The sequence below is a fragment of the Phoenix dactylifera genome, chromosome 2 (assembly GCF_051530095.1).
Source record: "Phoenix dactylifera cultivar Ajwa chromosome 2, Ajwa_hap1_PhDact_Kaust_v1.1, whole genome shotgun sequence".
Taxonomy (NCBI): Eukaryota; Viridiplantae; Streptophyta; class Magnoliopsida; order Arecales; family Arecaceae; genus Phoenix; species Phoenix dactylifera.
In genome coordinates, this window is record NC_143191.1 from 4,743,951 (window position 1) to 4,760,448 (window position 16,498).

Sequence of the window (16,498 nt, forward strand, 5' to 3'; positions counted from 1 at the left end):
TTGGAAACAGCTTTTGACTTTTTGCGTAATATCAAATTGTAGGGACTCTATCATTGGACCAGTTGCAGATATTCTTTCATTGTTCCTGAAAAGTCAAAACTTGGCTTCCATCTCGGTTGAGAGCTGGGTCAAGCAACATGTAAGGATTGGTATTGGGTGCTCCATCCAATTTGCAAGTTGACAATTTTTTTTTCCTAAATTGACATGTCAAGTTCTAATCACACAAGAATAATGGATTTTAAGCCATGTCGAAAATGATCGCACCTTGAAGTGGATGAGTTCTTCATAATTTTCCCTGTAGATCTCATATCTTGTATGTGTTCTCTCATATTGCTTGCATGTAAAAATTCGACACATCGACTTTGAGATGGAAGAGAAGAAATAATTTTTACTGTTATAACAAAATTACTCTTTTTTTTTTTTGCTTTCTTGAGACAAGGAGGAGTCAAACTCTACCTTAAACATCCAAGAAGAACAAGGATGATCGAAGAGCGACAAAGAAATTATAACATGAAGTATTCGAGCTTTCATTCATGAACCTAAGCCTACAGTACTTATTATGGAGCACATATGTAACAGGTCTTGGAATGGGGTGCTCTAAATGCTCTAGAACTATTCTATTTTTAAGTAAAAGTATAATTTAAATAGTTTAACACTTATATAAAGAAGAGAAATAAGAGTTCTACTAGTTAGAAATGAAAGTGTATTTTTCAAGAATAATCATAGCAATAGATGCTTCTTATGGGATCAAAACCATTCATGCCTTTCTTCTTACGCTTCACAAGTATACATTTTCCATTTAACTGACCCCAAAAGTTTAAGTTAACAGGAAATGGGCCAACTTATATTACGCCTAATATGCACCACTTTTCTCAAAGTTCTAGCCTCAAAGGATATGGAATCATTTTAACAGACCTCGAAGCTATGGAGCTTTGTTTCTTTTTTTCTTTATCTGGAGATCTTGCAACAACATAACAGCAGGCTAAATATTTAAATCCATTCAAATATAATCACAAACACCACGATCAACCCATGGTCAGTTCCAATGGATCTGTGCTACAATGTCCCCTAGTCCACATAGATGATGGGCCGAATCTGCTCTAATGCCATTTATAACGACCTCACTCAAAATAGCCAGCCATAAGGTATTATTTGGGTTCTTTGATCCTGTATAATTATCTAAGATTTACCTAGCAAATAACCGATATGGGACTAAAAATACGTCCGCACAGCTCCTCACATATTTAAAATGATTAAATTTGAATTCCACTCCTAAGAATTGTGTTGATAAGCGGACATAGATGAAGATGGAAAGATGATTCATACATCAATTGTATAATATTTTTTGACATGTTGCATGATCTTGTATATATCATATTATAATTGGCAACTATATTTTTGGAAGGATAGAATAATTTATTAACTCAATCTTTAAGTTGAAACCTTGCAAACAATTGATGGTGTATTGCATGATACACCCATTAAAAAAAAGGGATTTAAGTATACATCTCTCTCGCATGAGACTTGCTTGAGGTGGAGACAGTGAGGTGCACTTGGACTCGCTTGAGCTGGGTGGATTCCCTAACTAAACTAATAGATTAAACACTGCTTATTAGGACAAGAATTTCAATTGGAGCTTCTTGCTTAAATGATCGTAGTTACGGAGAAAGGATCTAAAAGCTATCCTACCAAAGATCGATACTTTCTTCTCAGGCAATTCAAAATTCAAATAAAATTTTAAAACGACAAATATTTTAACTAAAAATATAATATATTTGCATATATTTAAATAGGGATCGCGTACATGAGACCAAGTTAGCATATTCATGAATGAAGAATATTTGTTCTAATGATTTTGTCAAATGCCTTTATTCATGCAAGTTGTTTTCAGATTCGCTGAAAAATTATTCGCCACTCGAATCTCATTCAACTTCCAGTTTTCTAATTCTAATGATAAATACTTTCAATTGATTGATCGCTGAGTTTCTAGAGAAGAATAATTGATTAATTAGTCATAGGATTTAATAGGTCAATAATGATAAAAAATATGTTAACATTATTCTGGAACCATTTGTTTCTATACAAGCTTTGGAGAAACAAGGGCCGGCTATGGTCCAATGGTTGGATTCTCTTAGCCTTGTCTGTGAGAGACCTCTAATCTATTGGTCGAATATGAATCCAAAGAAAGGATCATGTAATTTTTTTGCTCCAGATTTACATCCATTAAAAGATCGCTTCACCTGAATCTAACTTGATTTGATGATATATAGTAATAATATGGGTTTAATTATTATATGAACCTGACCCAAATACAAATCCCATAGTTGACTTGCTACATAATATTAGGCAACTAGAAATTTAGGTTGAGCTTGCATATCAAGGCCTCAACTCATTTAATCGGCCTAGGCCTATTTAGCTTGGTGTCTCCAATTGTACAAATAGGCTTTTTTTTTTAATGAAAAAAAATAGACTGTTTGTGCTACAATTTATCTCAAAATCCATTTTCCTCTGACAAATAATTAAAACATATTTTGCAATCAAAGGCAAACTGTATTGACTAACATTTGTTTATAATAATTTATAATTTTGAGATCAATTTCAGTTACCGACTTGTTGTCTTATAATTATATCTCTACTAATTCAAAGTAATGGTGATGGTAATTGTTCCAGCCATAGCAAACTGCATTAGAGTTGATGTAGAAGGCATTTCTTTCGTTCATTTGTAGTAAATTACCTCACTTCCTGTTATCAAAAAAAAAAGAAAGAAAGAGGTCATGGAAATTATTAAAAATGATGCAAATTTCTGGAGAGAATATGCTGGAAACTGGCATACTATTTTTCCTCAACAATTTTTAACCTCTCCAAGTTCTTTTCTAGCTCTCTTTATAATTATTATTTTCTATTTTCTGTGATCATCCTATATTTTTTGTTGGATCACCTTCAACAATGTTTTGCCCTCACATATCAACAAGAAGGATTAGTAACCACAACAAAAGCAACTGGAAAATATATGATAAATACGAACCCCAAAGTTTACCTACCATATTTATAAGAGCGGCAATTGGTAGGTTAGATTAAGCTTATAAATCAAGGCCGGCCTGACTTAACCTATAATATGAAGTCAAATAAGATAAATTCCTCAATAAAAGCAAGAGAAACAAGTTAGATCATAATAAGCATAAGAAAGAAGATTCATGAGGGCTAATCATATGGCATGTAGTTGCTTGTATCATCTCCAATTCTGTAAGAGTGTATTTGCTTGTAGATCTCAAGTCAAAATGGGGCCTCTACAAGCAAATAATTGGTAGATGGTGGACCTTAAATGCATGTATATATATTTTTGGTTTGCTTGTATTAGGTCTCAAGTGTAGCAGTTGCAACAATAAAAAATTATGCTAGTTGGTATCCCAGCAAGTATTAGACTAGAGGCTTTTGCAAAATTGCTAGGAGTAAAATGGCATTAAAACGTACACCAATGAAGGTGCACAAAACCTAGTTAGGTGTTAATACCAAGTGTACATTGTTGCAAGTGCAGCAGTACTTGTTCTCTTTCTTTCCTTCCTTTTTCTTTTTCTTTTTTCTTGTCTGGGAAAGGTAGAGGTTATCTCCCACCCAGCCCCTTGTTGGTTGGTTACTGTATATTGCAGTCTAATGTCTTTACCAACGATATCAGTTGCTATTAATATCATGTTCTAAAACTTTATCCAAAAAAACTAATCGAAAGATATTATTTGAGTTTCTTAATCCTGTACTGTATAAGTACCCAAAATCTATTCAACATATAGCCGATATGTAATTAAACTTTCACCCCTGTTCAAGCTCTGGCTTCCTCATCAGGATAAAGGTTCAAATCCATTTAAATCTAATCACAAGCACCATAATCAACTCGTGGTCAACCTCCAGAAATCTATGCTGCAGTGTCCTCTAGTCTACATAGGCCACGAGTTAGATCTACTCTGATACCACTTCTATCACGTCCTAGGATCTAACCCTAAAAAACTAGCCAAAAAATGTTATTTGAGTTCTTTGCTTCTGTATAATTACCCAAGATCTACCAATATATAGCTGATATGGAAGTAAACACATCCCCGCCTGGATCCTCGCAATCAATTAACCATATACCGCAGTATCTTAATACGGCATGTATGTCTGATCGTTGGGGAAAAATTATAATGGATTTTATGCATAAATTAAATACAAATATTTCTTCAAGATTCTAGGACTTGTGGTGTATTCCAACAATATGTTCTAACTAGAATTCCTAGCGTAAAACCTACACTCTCAAACCAAAATGAGATTAATATATGAATGAATTCAAATAAGTCACACCAAATACCATGTCATATACATGAGCATTCTTATAAATAAATACATAGATCTCTGCTGCCGAACACAATGCAATGCAAACAGAGAGCTCGAATAAAAAGTTAGTATAATGCCCCAAAGCTGAGGCCTTCTCCATGGACGTTCACATAACGCCCATCGCCTGGACTGTGTCAGGTTCATGAAGCTGGAGGGTGCGACTTGGCACAACTTGAAGAACCCCTGGTTGCTCTGCACAACCAAATGAATTATAAGAAGAATTAGAGTTTCTGGAAGAATAATTACAGAAGACATTAATTAATGCCTCTCAAGAGGTAGTGTTGGTGAATTTTAACAATAAAACTAAAGGTTAGATGCTATGTATTACAAAATTAGAGGCTTTTTCTCTCTTGTTTTTTTTTTTCCCTTCAGTTTTAATGTGCAAAAGGCAACCCATATAAACTAATATAGAGTGAGATAATCACATCCCAGAACATGGAGAATTGCCAATAGGATCAACCAAGGGGGATATATAATTTCAAATTAGAGGCTTAAAGCATTGATTGCAAAACATATATGTCAAGCAATTTTCATGAAAATGCCACCAACTTCATATTTCAACACCAAAACGAGGCTTGTAAGTTATTGGAAATTAATATAACGCCAAGTTCTGAAAGATTTGAATAAAATGAATTGTGAATTAGGCTTGTGCCACTAGTCACACCCCCTGTACTTAGTAATAAAAAGTGGAACAAAACACTTCGAAAATGTAACAATCCAGACCTCACCCTAAATAGCTAGCCGAAAGGTATTATTTGAGTTCATTGATTTTGTAGAAGTAACCAAGATCTACCCAGCGAATAACTGATGTGGAACTAAACACACACCCGCACGGATCCTCATAGAAGATTAAATAAATAAAAGTATTTGGTCCCAAAAAATTGAAAAATAAACAAAAAAAAAATGTGGTTCTGCGGACTAGAATATCCACGTTTTATTCTCAAAGGAGTTGTATGGAAGAATGGATTTCAATTTATAATAAATAGAGGAAAACTAATTATATGTTTCAAAGAATATTAAGTTAATTGGCAGTATTTAGAGATTAAAAAAAAAAAGCCAGCGTCAAATTTCACTAACAATAGTCGGTCAAGAGCCGAGATATGAACTTCCGTAACTCTTTTGAAGAGTTTTTGTGTGAAAAAGTTTTCAATATTAACCATGGAAACACAACCAAACGGTCAAAGCGGCAATTCAAAATAACACTCTTAAAAGAACACGAAAATCAAGAGTCCAAAACATCAACATAACATGATCAACAGCGCATATGTTATCAAAATCTATCAGTAAAGCATTTAAAAAACTTGATAATATGCAAACAAACAAGAAGAAAAAGCTAGATTCTGCCTCCAAACCAGAAGAGCCCAGCATCCAAAAAAATGCATCAAATGAAGCATCTAAATACTAAGATTTCAAAGGGAAAAGAAAACAAAAGAAAGGAAACTCACTTGACAATTCTTCGGCTTGCTTTGAAGTGAGATTGGCGGCGAACCCGCTTGCTGCCTCCTTGTAGTGGTAGATCACGGCCTCCTTCGCAGCCTGCTCACTGCAAACGAGCATACAATATCTTTAATGATATATACCTCACGGAGAGCAACAAAGAGAGAGAGAAAGAGAGAGGGTGGTGACCTGCCGAGGACTGCGGCAAGGGAGCGGAGGTCGAAGGCCTCAGGATCCTCGCCCTCGGGCACGTCCGTGTAAACGATTCGAACGGTGGCATCATCAACCTTGGGCGCATCACCGGCGGGGGACAAGCTGTGGCCGGGCATCTTGGTACTGTTTTCTTCCGCCGTTAGAATAGAGAGAGAGAGAGAGAGAGAGGGATGAGACAATACGAACTCAAGGTGGCTGTTTGATGGGGACTTCTTAGTTTATATAGAGTTGTTGGTTTCGTTGGTGCTCCTTAACGCGGTTGGGGGTTGAGTACCGTCACCTCCAACTTTGGATTGAATAGAGAGACCGTGCGCATCTTTTATATATGTTATATATATACATATATGCATACATATGTATGTATATATGCACATGTATATTTGTATAAAATTTATTTCAAATACTACTAGCTTATAATTATTTGTTCATCTTTTGCTTTCAAAGAACTTGGCCTCATTTGCTTTTGCAAATACGAGTATAAAATAGATATATTTTTTGCAAAATTTCCTTGAATATAAGAATAAACTAATGTGGTGCACATATGATACTCATGTGAGGATCTATGTGCAGCCATGAACCCATTAAGTCAAGAACTTTATCTAACTTTACATATGTGCTTGTGATCAGTGCATTTTCTTACTTTTATTTAAAACCAAAAACAGCCGAGTCGAGACCTACAATAGTATTGCCAGCACGATACGAGGGGTAGAGTTCAGTGTATATATGTATTATTCATACAACAAAGAATGAAGGGTCATGATTCCATTTAATCAGAAAAAAAAGATTATCAAATATATTTTTGCCTTATCTTGATATATTCTCTTACTTTTCATTTGTAGGAGGAGGAGGAGTAAAGCAAGATAATAACCAATGAGAAGAATAATGCGTCTTTTAGTTTGCAACTTAATTTGCGTCGTAGAATGGAAATTAATGTATTTGTACGAAATATATTTGAACACACGGAAGGCTTCCGTGATATTGTGCGATGTAGAATGGTAAGACTTGTCATGCATGGCTTCTTTCCTGGCGAGACCAGACGTTGGAAAATTTGTTTTCCAGTCACAGAATACAAATTGTTTGCGACAAGATACCGGGTATTAAACCATCTAGAGGAGATATATATATCTTTCCATGAAGCAGCTCCTTCCATTTGTCAACGATCAAATGCTCATCGTCTTTGTCGAGATCTCGGTCAAGAAAGGTGTGCATTATAGTATTGGGCGCACGGCTTGATTTATTTCATGTGAGAACATAGTATAACAATCTAAATTTGACGTGTCTAAGCTTGAAACCGGATAGGGTTGAAGTCAGATATCATATTAAAGTTGAAAGCATATGCCCTTGGTTACTTCGCCTGTGGGTTTCATGTCATGTGCCAATAGAAGTCTGAACATCAGTTTCGTGGCAGGAACTTGGTGATAATTTTTCCTCAACTCCCAACTAAAACCCCAACAGCAGCCTGCAAAACCCGAGTTTATTTCGAATTCGATAATGTTTGTTTATGATCTCTCTCCATTACCAATAACATAGAATAAAGTAAAAAATATTGAGAACACCTAAGTAAATCAGTTGAGTAATCTTCTGTAGCGTCCTATTTTGATTGAATAGAGGTTCGGTCTAATTGAATTTGTCTGTTTGTAGATTGCTAGGACACAGTTTGGGTCTTAGATGACAAGTTAATTTGTCTACTCCAAGGGCTTTTGCAGTCCATTGTGCAACGTTTAAGCCCTTGGACCAGCTTGACTTAGGCTAATGATGTCCTGAGATTAGTTCACAAATTGAGAGAGAGAGGGAGAGATCTTAATTCTAAGAAAGGAACTACTTAATTGGAACTGGGGCAAAGTCGAAGGAGTGAAAGTGTAGTTTTTCCAATACTTAATTTGTAATTATGAAAGTAAGAGATAGGTAATTAAGTTGGCCGAGAATGGAGATGGCTGGCTAAAAGATCTTCTCTTGATAGATTGACTTTAGAATTCCATTATGGGGAGTAAATGATGCAGTGTTGAAGGGAGGCAAAGCTATAATGATAACAAATCTGATTTCTGGAAAATGCTCTATGATCTACTTCAAATACTGGAACTTCTCAGGAGAATGACTAATGGAAAGATACAAAAATGTATGCCATTCACCTAGGGTTGAGTGGCCTATTATTTGTACGCCTACGATAATGATACTGGCGTGATGAGCATTGTGCGGTATCGATACTATATAATACAATGAACAGATGGTGACTATGATTAATTGTTATTTACTGATTTGTCTTGTTTTCGTGGGGAGGAGAAGTCTAAATTAAAATCTTTCCATGAAGATTTCGACATCTCATGGGTTCCTTGGATATGTGTGCTACGTTGTTTCTATTATTTTATGATGCAGGATCCATATGCTAGGGCTTGTTGTTATCAAAGTGTAGCTCATTTGGATGGATGACAGTGAAATAGGAAAGAAAAGAAAATATTCTCACTTTGGATATTTGCTATTCAAAAGTTAGCTATGCTTTTATCTTAAAAAGACTGATTCTTCACTGTTAATGTTGTAGATTTCATGGTGTATTTATTGTTTACAAGTTAATTTTACTATCATCCAGTTGATGTTGAGTTTAAATATTTATAATTTGATGGGCAATTCTTTGGTGAGAAAGGGTCATGATCATGGTTAGATTGTTGGCAAACAGAAAATAAACATGTAGAAGGATAATGGGACAACCAAACCAAGCTAGCTTAGTATCTAAATAGTGCTGAATTCTGAGTATTTGGCTTTAGTGTTTGCTGAGTAAGGTTATATATGATGAGAAAAATGCATTCCCTGGTGGGTCGATATACTAGGAATAGGTTTCATATGATTTAAATCATTCTCTGTATAATATAATCATAGGATCAAAAGGTTTCCTAAAGCATATATATTTTCTGCCTTAAAATTTTTTTAGTAAGCAAGGTGCATTGTAGTGGCCTGAACTGATTGTATAGGTACCAGTATAGGTGGCGTACCGAGATTGTGCTAGTGTGGCACTAGTGTCTGGTACCGAGATGACCAACCTTGTTAGTAAGTGAATGTTTGGAATATAATTTGGATACCTCAGTTCACCATTCTCATCAATGGATAAATGCTCACTTTCAGGCCTGCAACCATGATGTCCCTTGGCATACTTTTTTTTTTTTTTGGTAAACATTCCTTAGCATATCTCTACAACTAGCAATCTTCGCAGATTTGAGCATCTACCTATGCGAAGACTTGGTCCTCCTTTGATCATGTTTCTCTGAGTTATCTGAAGATCATTCCACATGACAGGAGGGACATGTACTATAGAATAAGTAATACCAAGCCTTGGAGGTCAGCTTGTTTGAGATCTATCTTGCGTACCAAGCTTGCTATAAGATCCAGATATCTTCATTCTCTCTTCCATGGCCCGTTTTTTTTCTGCTTTTCATTGGCATTCCATACACAACTTGCTACAATGCTACATGCAATAGAACTCTTGCCTGAGATCATTTTGCTGAAGATGAAAAAGATCAATAGACACCTTTTTTTTTTATTATGACCTTATGATAATGGGCAAGGGAGCCAATCGTCTCTATTTCCGGATGAGCCTGAGAATTCAAGAGCCCTACGTCTTAGATTTCTTCAGCTAAAGCTTCCCAGCCAAATAATTGTTTAAAAACAGGTTAGATGCCCAATGTACCAATCTTTAGACTAACTTTACAAAGATGGAAGGAACATGACAGGATGAATATGTTCAGACCACTTTCTGCAGTGGCTTGGCATTTTCTGGTTTGGATGCAGATGATACCGAGGAGGGATTAGGATATTTTGTTTGAAGAGAACTTGGATTCTTTGGTTCGAAAAAAAGCTACTTCACTCTCTTGCCTCGGTTGCTTCGCAAGCTTGTTTGTCAGCTTGCTTTGTTCTAAGTTGGCATCTTACCTCGAAAAGAAAAAAAGAATCTATACCTATTCTCAGTTGGAGAACTTCTGAGTCTCTGCTTCTCTGTGATGGTGTTTTGCTGGGAGTGGCTTGCTTTTATTATAAAGGACCATTAGAGAAAACCGCATGCAGCACTTGGGATATAGTGTTGCATTGCATTCCTGAAGGTTTGCAAGCAGCACTACTAGGGGTGGAAAAATAAACGAACAGCTTGGTATTTCCAAACTTTCACTTCATACTTAAGACTTTAATTGCCATAGTTTGAACCCATCAGATATTGATTTAGATTAAACAATCTTGAAATCAAGCTTGAGCCAAGATTGAACTAGGCTCGAAATTAAGCGCTACTTCAAGTTTGAACGAGCTTGGTTCACGTTTGTATTAACTTCTAGCTCGATTAAAGGTTTACAAGTTGCTTGTTTAGGCTCATGTCCAGCTCAATTCCAAATTAGACTTGAATTAAGCTTGCAATTGTAGTAAACAAACCACATTAAACCAATCATTTCAAGCTCGAAGTTAATTTCCAGCCGAATTGACCGAACGTAGGCTCGATCAATCTCGGCTCTTTAACACCTCCAAGGCACCATTGCTGTTGGCATGGAACTTCGAACATTATTATTAGCTTCTGGCATGCTTCCACAAGCCTATGTTTAACTAGCTATGTTGTCAAAACACGAAAGAAAGGAAGAGAGTTAGTTTTAAGGATTTCTTGGAGCATTTGAGAGCTTGTAATCGTCCTTATTTTCAAATTTGAAGTAAAATTTCTTTTTGTATCTTGAAAAGAAACTACCTTGGAACTGTCCTTCCATGGATGTCGGCCGAACTACACAAATCTTAGCATCTGCTTACGATTTGCTTGTATCTTATGATGTAGCTGTTTCTAACATATTTTCTCATTGATATTCTTGCATTGCTGCCCATCCATGACACCTAAATGCTCTAGATTTGTGGACTGCATACATGTCTACAAGGTGCACGTAGAAAAGTCTCTAAACAAATTGTCAGTGTTATTTGTGTACAATGCTGCTCTCCGCATGGCCGATTCACTAGGATCCTCCCCCACAACACCTAGGGAATCTGATTGCATGCAACAACACTTGTTCGCAAGTTCCATGGGCAGAATGAAACATGCAGCTCGTAATAAAATATCAGTATTTTATAATAGCTTGTAATAGAGAATATTTAGACCTGAATGGTGCACAATTGCAATTGCATTGGTTTGAACCTGTAGGCATTTTAATCTCCCTTCAAAGCAATCAGGCCTGCAGAAAAGTTGGCACTCTGGCACATATCTTTTAGCTAAAACTTTCGATAAGTGCAAATTCCATGTAAAATCAAAATGACATACATACATGATAAACTCCAAGCAACACCAGAAACCAAATCCTGAACAGCAACTAAAAAGTACTGATGATATCCATTGCTCGGCAACAGGTTACCATTGTGGAGTTTACATCCTTATTTGTAAGGCTTCCAAAGCCATCTTAATCTTATTTATGCACGGCAAGGAAAACCACCTTAGACGAGACAAGATTGTCTCTGCAACGAGGATTTCACGGAATGCCCATGTGGCGGACGGTGCCGCCGCGTATTCCCCCTGGTCCATGGAGAGTATAGGTCTGACTAGGAACAACCTGAAGAACACCGGGTTGCTCTGCAAAACCAAATAAATTTCAAAAATGACTAGATATGATGGCTCCCAAAAGATAGTAAGCAAATTTAACAATAAAAGCATCTCTAAATTCAGATGAAAATGCTCAAATGCCAATGCTTGGCCTGCCTTGACCACATAATACCAAAAGCAGGCAGCCTCAACATTCCAAAATCTTAATTTGGTATATAAACAAGAGAAATGCATTTCTAGCACATACAAATCACACGGAAAAGTTGCACAGTTAGTTGAAACTTTTCCACTGGAGCGCTGACAGGATGTACAGCGCAGGCACAAACTGCCAGTAAATGCACCAATAGAAAAGTTACAATTCACCTGTCTAAACTTTTTTATTTGAGATTTCTGTGCTAGAGCAGCTCTGGTCTTAAATCAAATAAAAATTTGACAGCTTTAAACCAATGAATTAACATGGAATGGTATTCATCAAAAAAAGAATTGGCATGAAATAGTGGATCATCGGAAAATAAAAATAAAAAAAGAGGACTCATTTCTGATAGTAAATTATATAAACATAGAAATAACTACTTGGAAATACGAAGATTATGTGAAACACCTGGTAGCTTACAATTACATCAAAGTTTGGAAAAACAGAGAGATTTCTGGGAAGAATCACTTTTATCTCTCTATAGCATGTTTGCCTTAACTCCATTGTCGTCTCTTATTAAAGATTGTCACATAACTAGGACCAGTGAATCCTTATTTTTACTATTTCCTACTAAGAGCTATATCATCTGTACTAATCGTATGACTTTTGACTATAAGGCATAACTCAATTTTCAATGCATAACAACTCCAACTGTGAGATGCCTGCAGCGTACAAAATGTACTGATCTTTTAGGTAGCAAGCTTTAAATTATTACTAGGGAATTGGCATTACTTCTATTGTGTATCTTGCCATTAATGCAATCTCTGAAAGACAAGACCACCGCTTGCCTCAAATAGGGTCTTTTAAGTTACAAACCACATGGGAAAATTTATGTCACAAGAATACAGAAATGAAACAAACTTACGTCATAAGCTCATCTGTAATTTACAATATTCAAGTAGCATTGCCATAGCATCACTGTGTATGATATGATACATACCAATACTTGTTAGCACACCAACTGCTTACAAACATCTTAGAACTATGTTAAATGGATTTTGGTAAGCGATCAAAAGCAGATGCATCTACAAATCAAATGAAATCCTTTCAATATCTAAGTATATATTTTTAAGGAACTGTGTCTAAATGTCAAAGCGATGCCCATGTTTAAGTGTTGAGTATAGGCACGCTAAGCTAAACCAAAGGATCTGAGTAACATATCATTTGACACAGCCGCGAAACAATTTTCTCCATTCAAGAATTTTGGAAAACTTGCTTTGCCCAAAACTCTTCCAAGCACACTTACACTAATAGATTAAAGTCAGATCATGCATTTTTAAGTCGGAAAACCCCATAAACTGCAGAATGCCCAATAATCCTAAGAATAGAGCATGGGTTTGGAACACTTGGTTTTCATTTTTTAAGACGCATTCATATCAGATATAGATCTTATTATAAAAACTAAAAATGATATGGTTCCTGCTGAAGGCCATGTAAAGACCTATCAAACGTAAAAGAGATCTAACATGGAAGAAGGGGAAGATGACCAGTAACTAGTAACAGTCCTCAAGAATCAAGATAATCTTAAAAGAAGATTAACACAAAACCCCTAAAAGAAATAAAAGAACAAATCCTGAAAAAAAATGGTTGAGATTGAAATATGTTATTGGCGATAAGACTTTGACAAAAACAAAAGACTAGACTCTTCCTCTGAACCTCCTCTGAACCAAAGCAGAAGTAACAAGGTAAGATCCATGATGGTAAAAGCACCTCGGAATCACAAGATCTGATGGCCAATGATCTAAGACATCAAGACCAAACCCATTAAGTGACACAAGCAGGGATGCTGTTAATAGCTGTACGCGAAACAAAAGAAATGAAAGAAATGAGAAAGGCAGTAACTTGGATAAACTTGAGAAGTCTGCCAAACCTTCCAAGCCTGGTCTCAAGCCTAAAAGAACTGGAATCAAAGAGATGCTATGATCTACCTTCACCAACAATATGAGGTAAAGAGACAAACAAGGAGATTCCAAGGTTTAACCAAATGTGCGTTACCAACGCCTACTGTACAATCATGTGAGAAGTGCATCCTGCACACCAGAAACTCAGTGGCATATGCCACACCCCCTGTACCTACACCCATTGAAACGTTTGTTTATTGTAAGACAATCTCCGACGTGACGCGCAACGCCATAAGGCCTAAACCAACATAAAGGAGATTCCAAGGTTTAACCAACATAAAGGAGTACTTGTCACATGAATCAAATCCATAAGGCCTAAACCAACATAAAGGAGATTTCAAGGTTTAACCAAAAGTGCGCTATCAGTACTCGTCGCATGAATCAAATCCATAAGGCCTAAACCAACATGCAGGGCATTTTAAAAACCTCTCCATAAACATGATGCTCAACTTTTCATCTATGGGCAATTCAGTCCAGCATTACAAACGATTGGATAGACTCAGATTCCCACAACAGCATATCAAAAAACAAAACGAAAAAAAATCAACCTTTACATTGGGTTGGTAATTGAAAAAGAAGTTATGCCTCAAGTTAAAACTTATTAAGCTACTTCTAATAAAAATGGAGAACTTTACTCATACGCGCTAGAATTGGCCCAGAAAATTCATCATTTTAGCAATAGATCATTGGACGGGAGTAATAAAAGAACAATAATCCATTAAAAACTTACCTTTATCCAAAATTGACGAAGATTCAGCACCAAGCGCGCATTAGATCCAACTAAATGCATCAAAAGAACAAAAAATACCGAGATGAAAAAAAGAAGAGAACTCACTCGACAATTCCTCGACTTGCTTCGGAGTGAGCTTGGCGGAGAACCCGCTGGCAGCGTGCGTGTAGTGGTAGATCACCGCATCCTTCGCCTTCTCCTCACTAAGGATCAAGACAAAAACACAAAGAGGATCTCGACACCGCCAATCCAGAACCCTAACCCTAGAAATTAAAAGAGGGAGAAGGGCACGGATCGAAACCTGCCGACGACTGGGGTGAGAGTCCGAATGTGGAAGGCCTCGGCCTCCTCGGTCTCCGGTCGGTCAACGTAGACGATATGGACAGCGGCAACGCCGCCCTCCTCCTCCGGCACCTCGCCGGCGGCCTGTTCGGGGATCTTCGTGGGTTCCTCCGCCATTAAAACCGAGACCAAAAGAAAGAAGACGAAGATCGGAACCAAGAAGACGACGCGGATCAACGGAGTGTTCTTCATGGCTCTCATCCCGGGGTGTTTCCTCTGTTTTATAGAGGCCTTCTCTTCGTTGCCAAGGAAAAGAGATCGGAGATGGAATCATGGAATGCGATATAATCACCAGCAGGTGAGAAATGGCGACTCCACCGAGGCGCCCCATGTAACACTTTGTGTAGGTCGGCAATCCGCCGGCGAATCAGGTTGAAACGGGTTTGGATCCAAAAAAAGAAAAAAGAAAAACTAACCCAAACTCAATCTATTTATAATCGAGTTTAGAAAATATAAACCTGTTGGGGGGAAAAATAGACCACCCCACACGTACAATTAAAGCACCCAAATCTGACAACAAGCCTGAGCTCATCATGCAGGCCGAGCTCATGCAAGCCGAGCTCAGAAGGCTGCCGAGCTCACGCAAGCCGAGCTCAGAAGGCTGCCGAGCTCATCCATGTTGCCGAGCACAGAAGACCGAACCAGAAGGCTGCCGAGCACAGAAGGCTGCCGAGCTCAGAAGGCCGAGCACAGCAGGCCGAGCACAGAAGGCCGAGCACAGCAGGCCGAGACCAAAAGGCTGAGCTGACCTCAGAAGGCCGACCTTGTCGTCTATATGTTGCGGCCATGCCCTGCAGCAGCCTTACCGCACCATGTTTTACTTGCCGGCCACGCCACGACATATTAATTAGGAACCATACTCTGCTACGACTGTCAACGCCTCAATGTACTGCACTGCGCGCCTCAAGCAAACTCTGGCTGCACGCCATCTCCCATGATGGGAACGGGCCATCCACGCCAACTCATTACTTCCACGCCCACGTCCAATCGTGACGGTAACCCATTAATTCGCCCAGTCACATCACAGGTAACCCTGCCACTCTCCCTATAAAAGGGGAGCTTCTCCCTCTAAAAAAGGGGGCTGGAGGCTTCTTCCTCCCAAGGGAGGCTTCGGACTTGGAAATACAGTCCCTCTCTCTTCTCCAAAATTAAGCCCCCCTCTGACTTAGGCATCGGAGGGCCGGCGCCGGAAAGCCCGGCCACCGGCTTTTTGCAGGTTCCCCCCACGGAGGACGCCGCCCGCCGACGGATCGCCGCCCGCCAGTGTTCGCCGGAGCTCCTCCTCCTCCTCCTCGGTTCGCGGCCGCCCCCGGGTCCAATTTCCAGCAACAGTAAAGGTCTGTGCCTTATGATAAGGAGGTGTAAACCTTTCCTCCAGAGGGCCCTTTTGTGGGATAAAACCGTGAGGGGTGGGAAGGGTGGTTCCACCCGGGGCGCCGCCGGAACAGCGCGGACCCCCGGGAGCGGTCGACGATCCCCGATCCCCAAAGCGGACAATACCTCTGGAAGGGACGCGGATGCTTTCCCTGCTCGGCTGGTGTGCAGGCTGGTGCCCGGGTCCAAATTCCAGCAACAGTTGGCGCTAGAGGAAGGGCCCGAGTTGTGGCCATGAAACTAAGGAGCAGAGGAGTCTCTGATACCTCCCGGCATCATGCTCTAATCAATGGAAAGGTCTGTGCCTTATAATGAGGAGGTGTAAACCTTTCCTCCAGAGGGCCCCTTTTGTGGGATAAAACCGTGAGGGGTAGGAAGGGTGGTTCCACCCGGGGCGCCGCCGG

At 38.6% G+C, this 16,498-nt stretch overlaps 2 protein-coding genes across 2 annotated transcripts; both read right to left on the bottom strand.

Annotated features, from left to right (window-relative positions):
• Positions 1 to 4,281: 4,281 nt before the first annotated feature.
• Positions 4,282 to 6,202, bottom strand: LOC103702668 (subtilisin-like protease SBT3.11). The gene is made up of 3 exons (XM_008785185.6): positions 5,989 to 6,202; positions 5,808 to 5,905; positions 4,282 to 4,554 (listed from the first exon to the last, which is right to left on the bottom strand). The coding sequence occupies exons 1-3, from the start codon at positions 6,126 to 6,128 to the stop codon at positions 4,469 to 4,471; spliced, it is 324 nt and encodes a 107-aa protein (XP_008783407.2). The 5' UTR covers positions 6,129 to 6,202; the 3' UTR covers positions 4,282 to 4,468.
• A 5,021-nt stretch (positions 6,203 to 11,223) lies between these two features.
• Positions 11,224 to 15,079, bottom strand: LOC103702669 (subtilisin-like protease SBT3.17). Its single transcript, XM_008785187.5, has 3 exons — positions 14,680 to 15,079; positions 14,484 to 14,581; positions 11,224 to 11,584 (listed from the first exon to the last, which is right to left on the bottom strand). The coding sequence occupies exons 1-3, from the start codon at positions 14,919 to 14,921 to the stop codon at positions 11,484 to 11,486; spliced, it is 441 nt and encodes a 146-aa protein (XP_008783409.2). The 5' UTR covers positions 14,922 to 15,079; the 3' UTR covers positions 11,224 to 11,483.
• Positions 15,080 to 16,498: the final 1,419 nt, after the last annotated feature.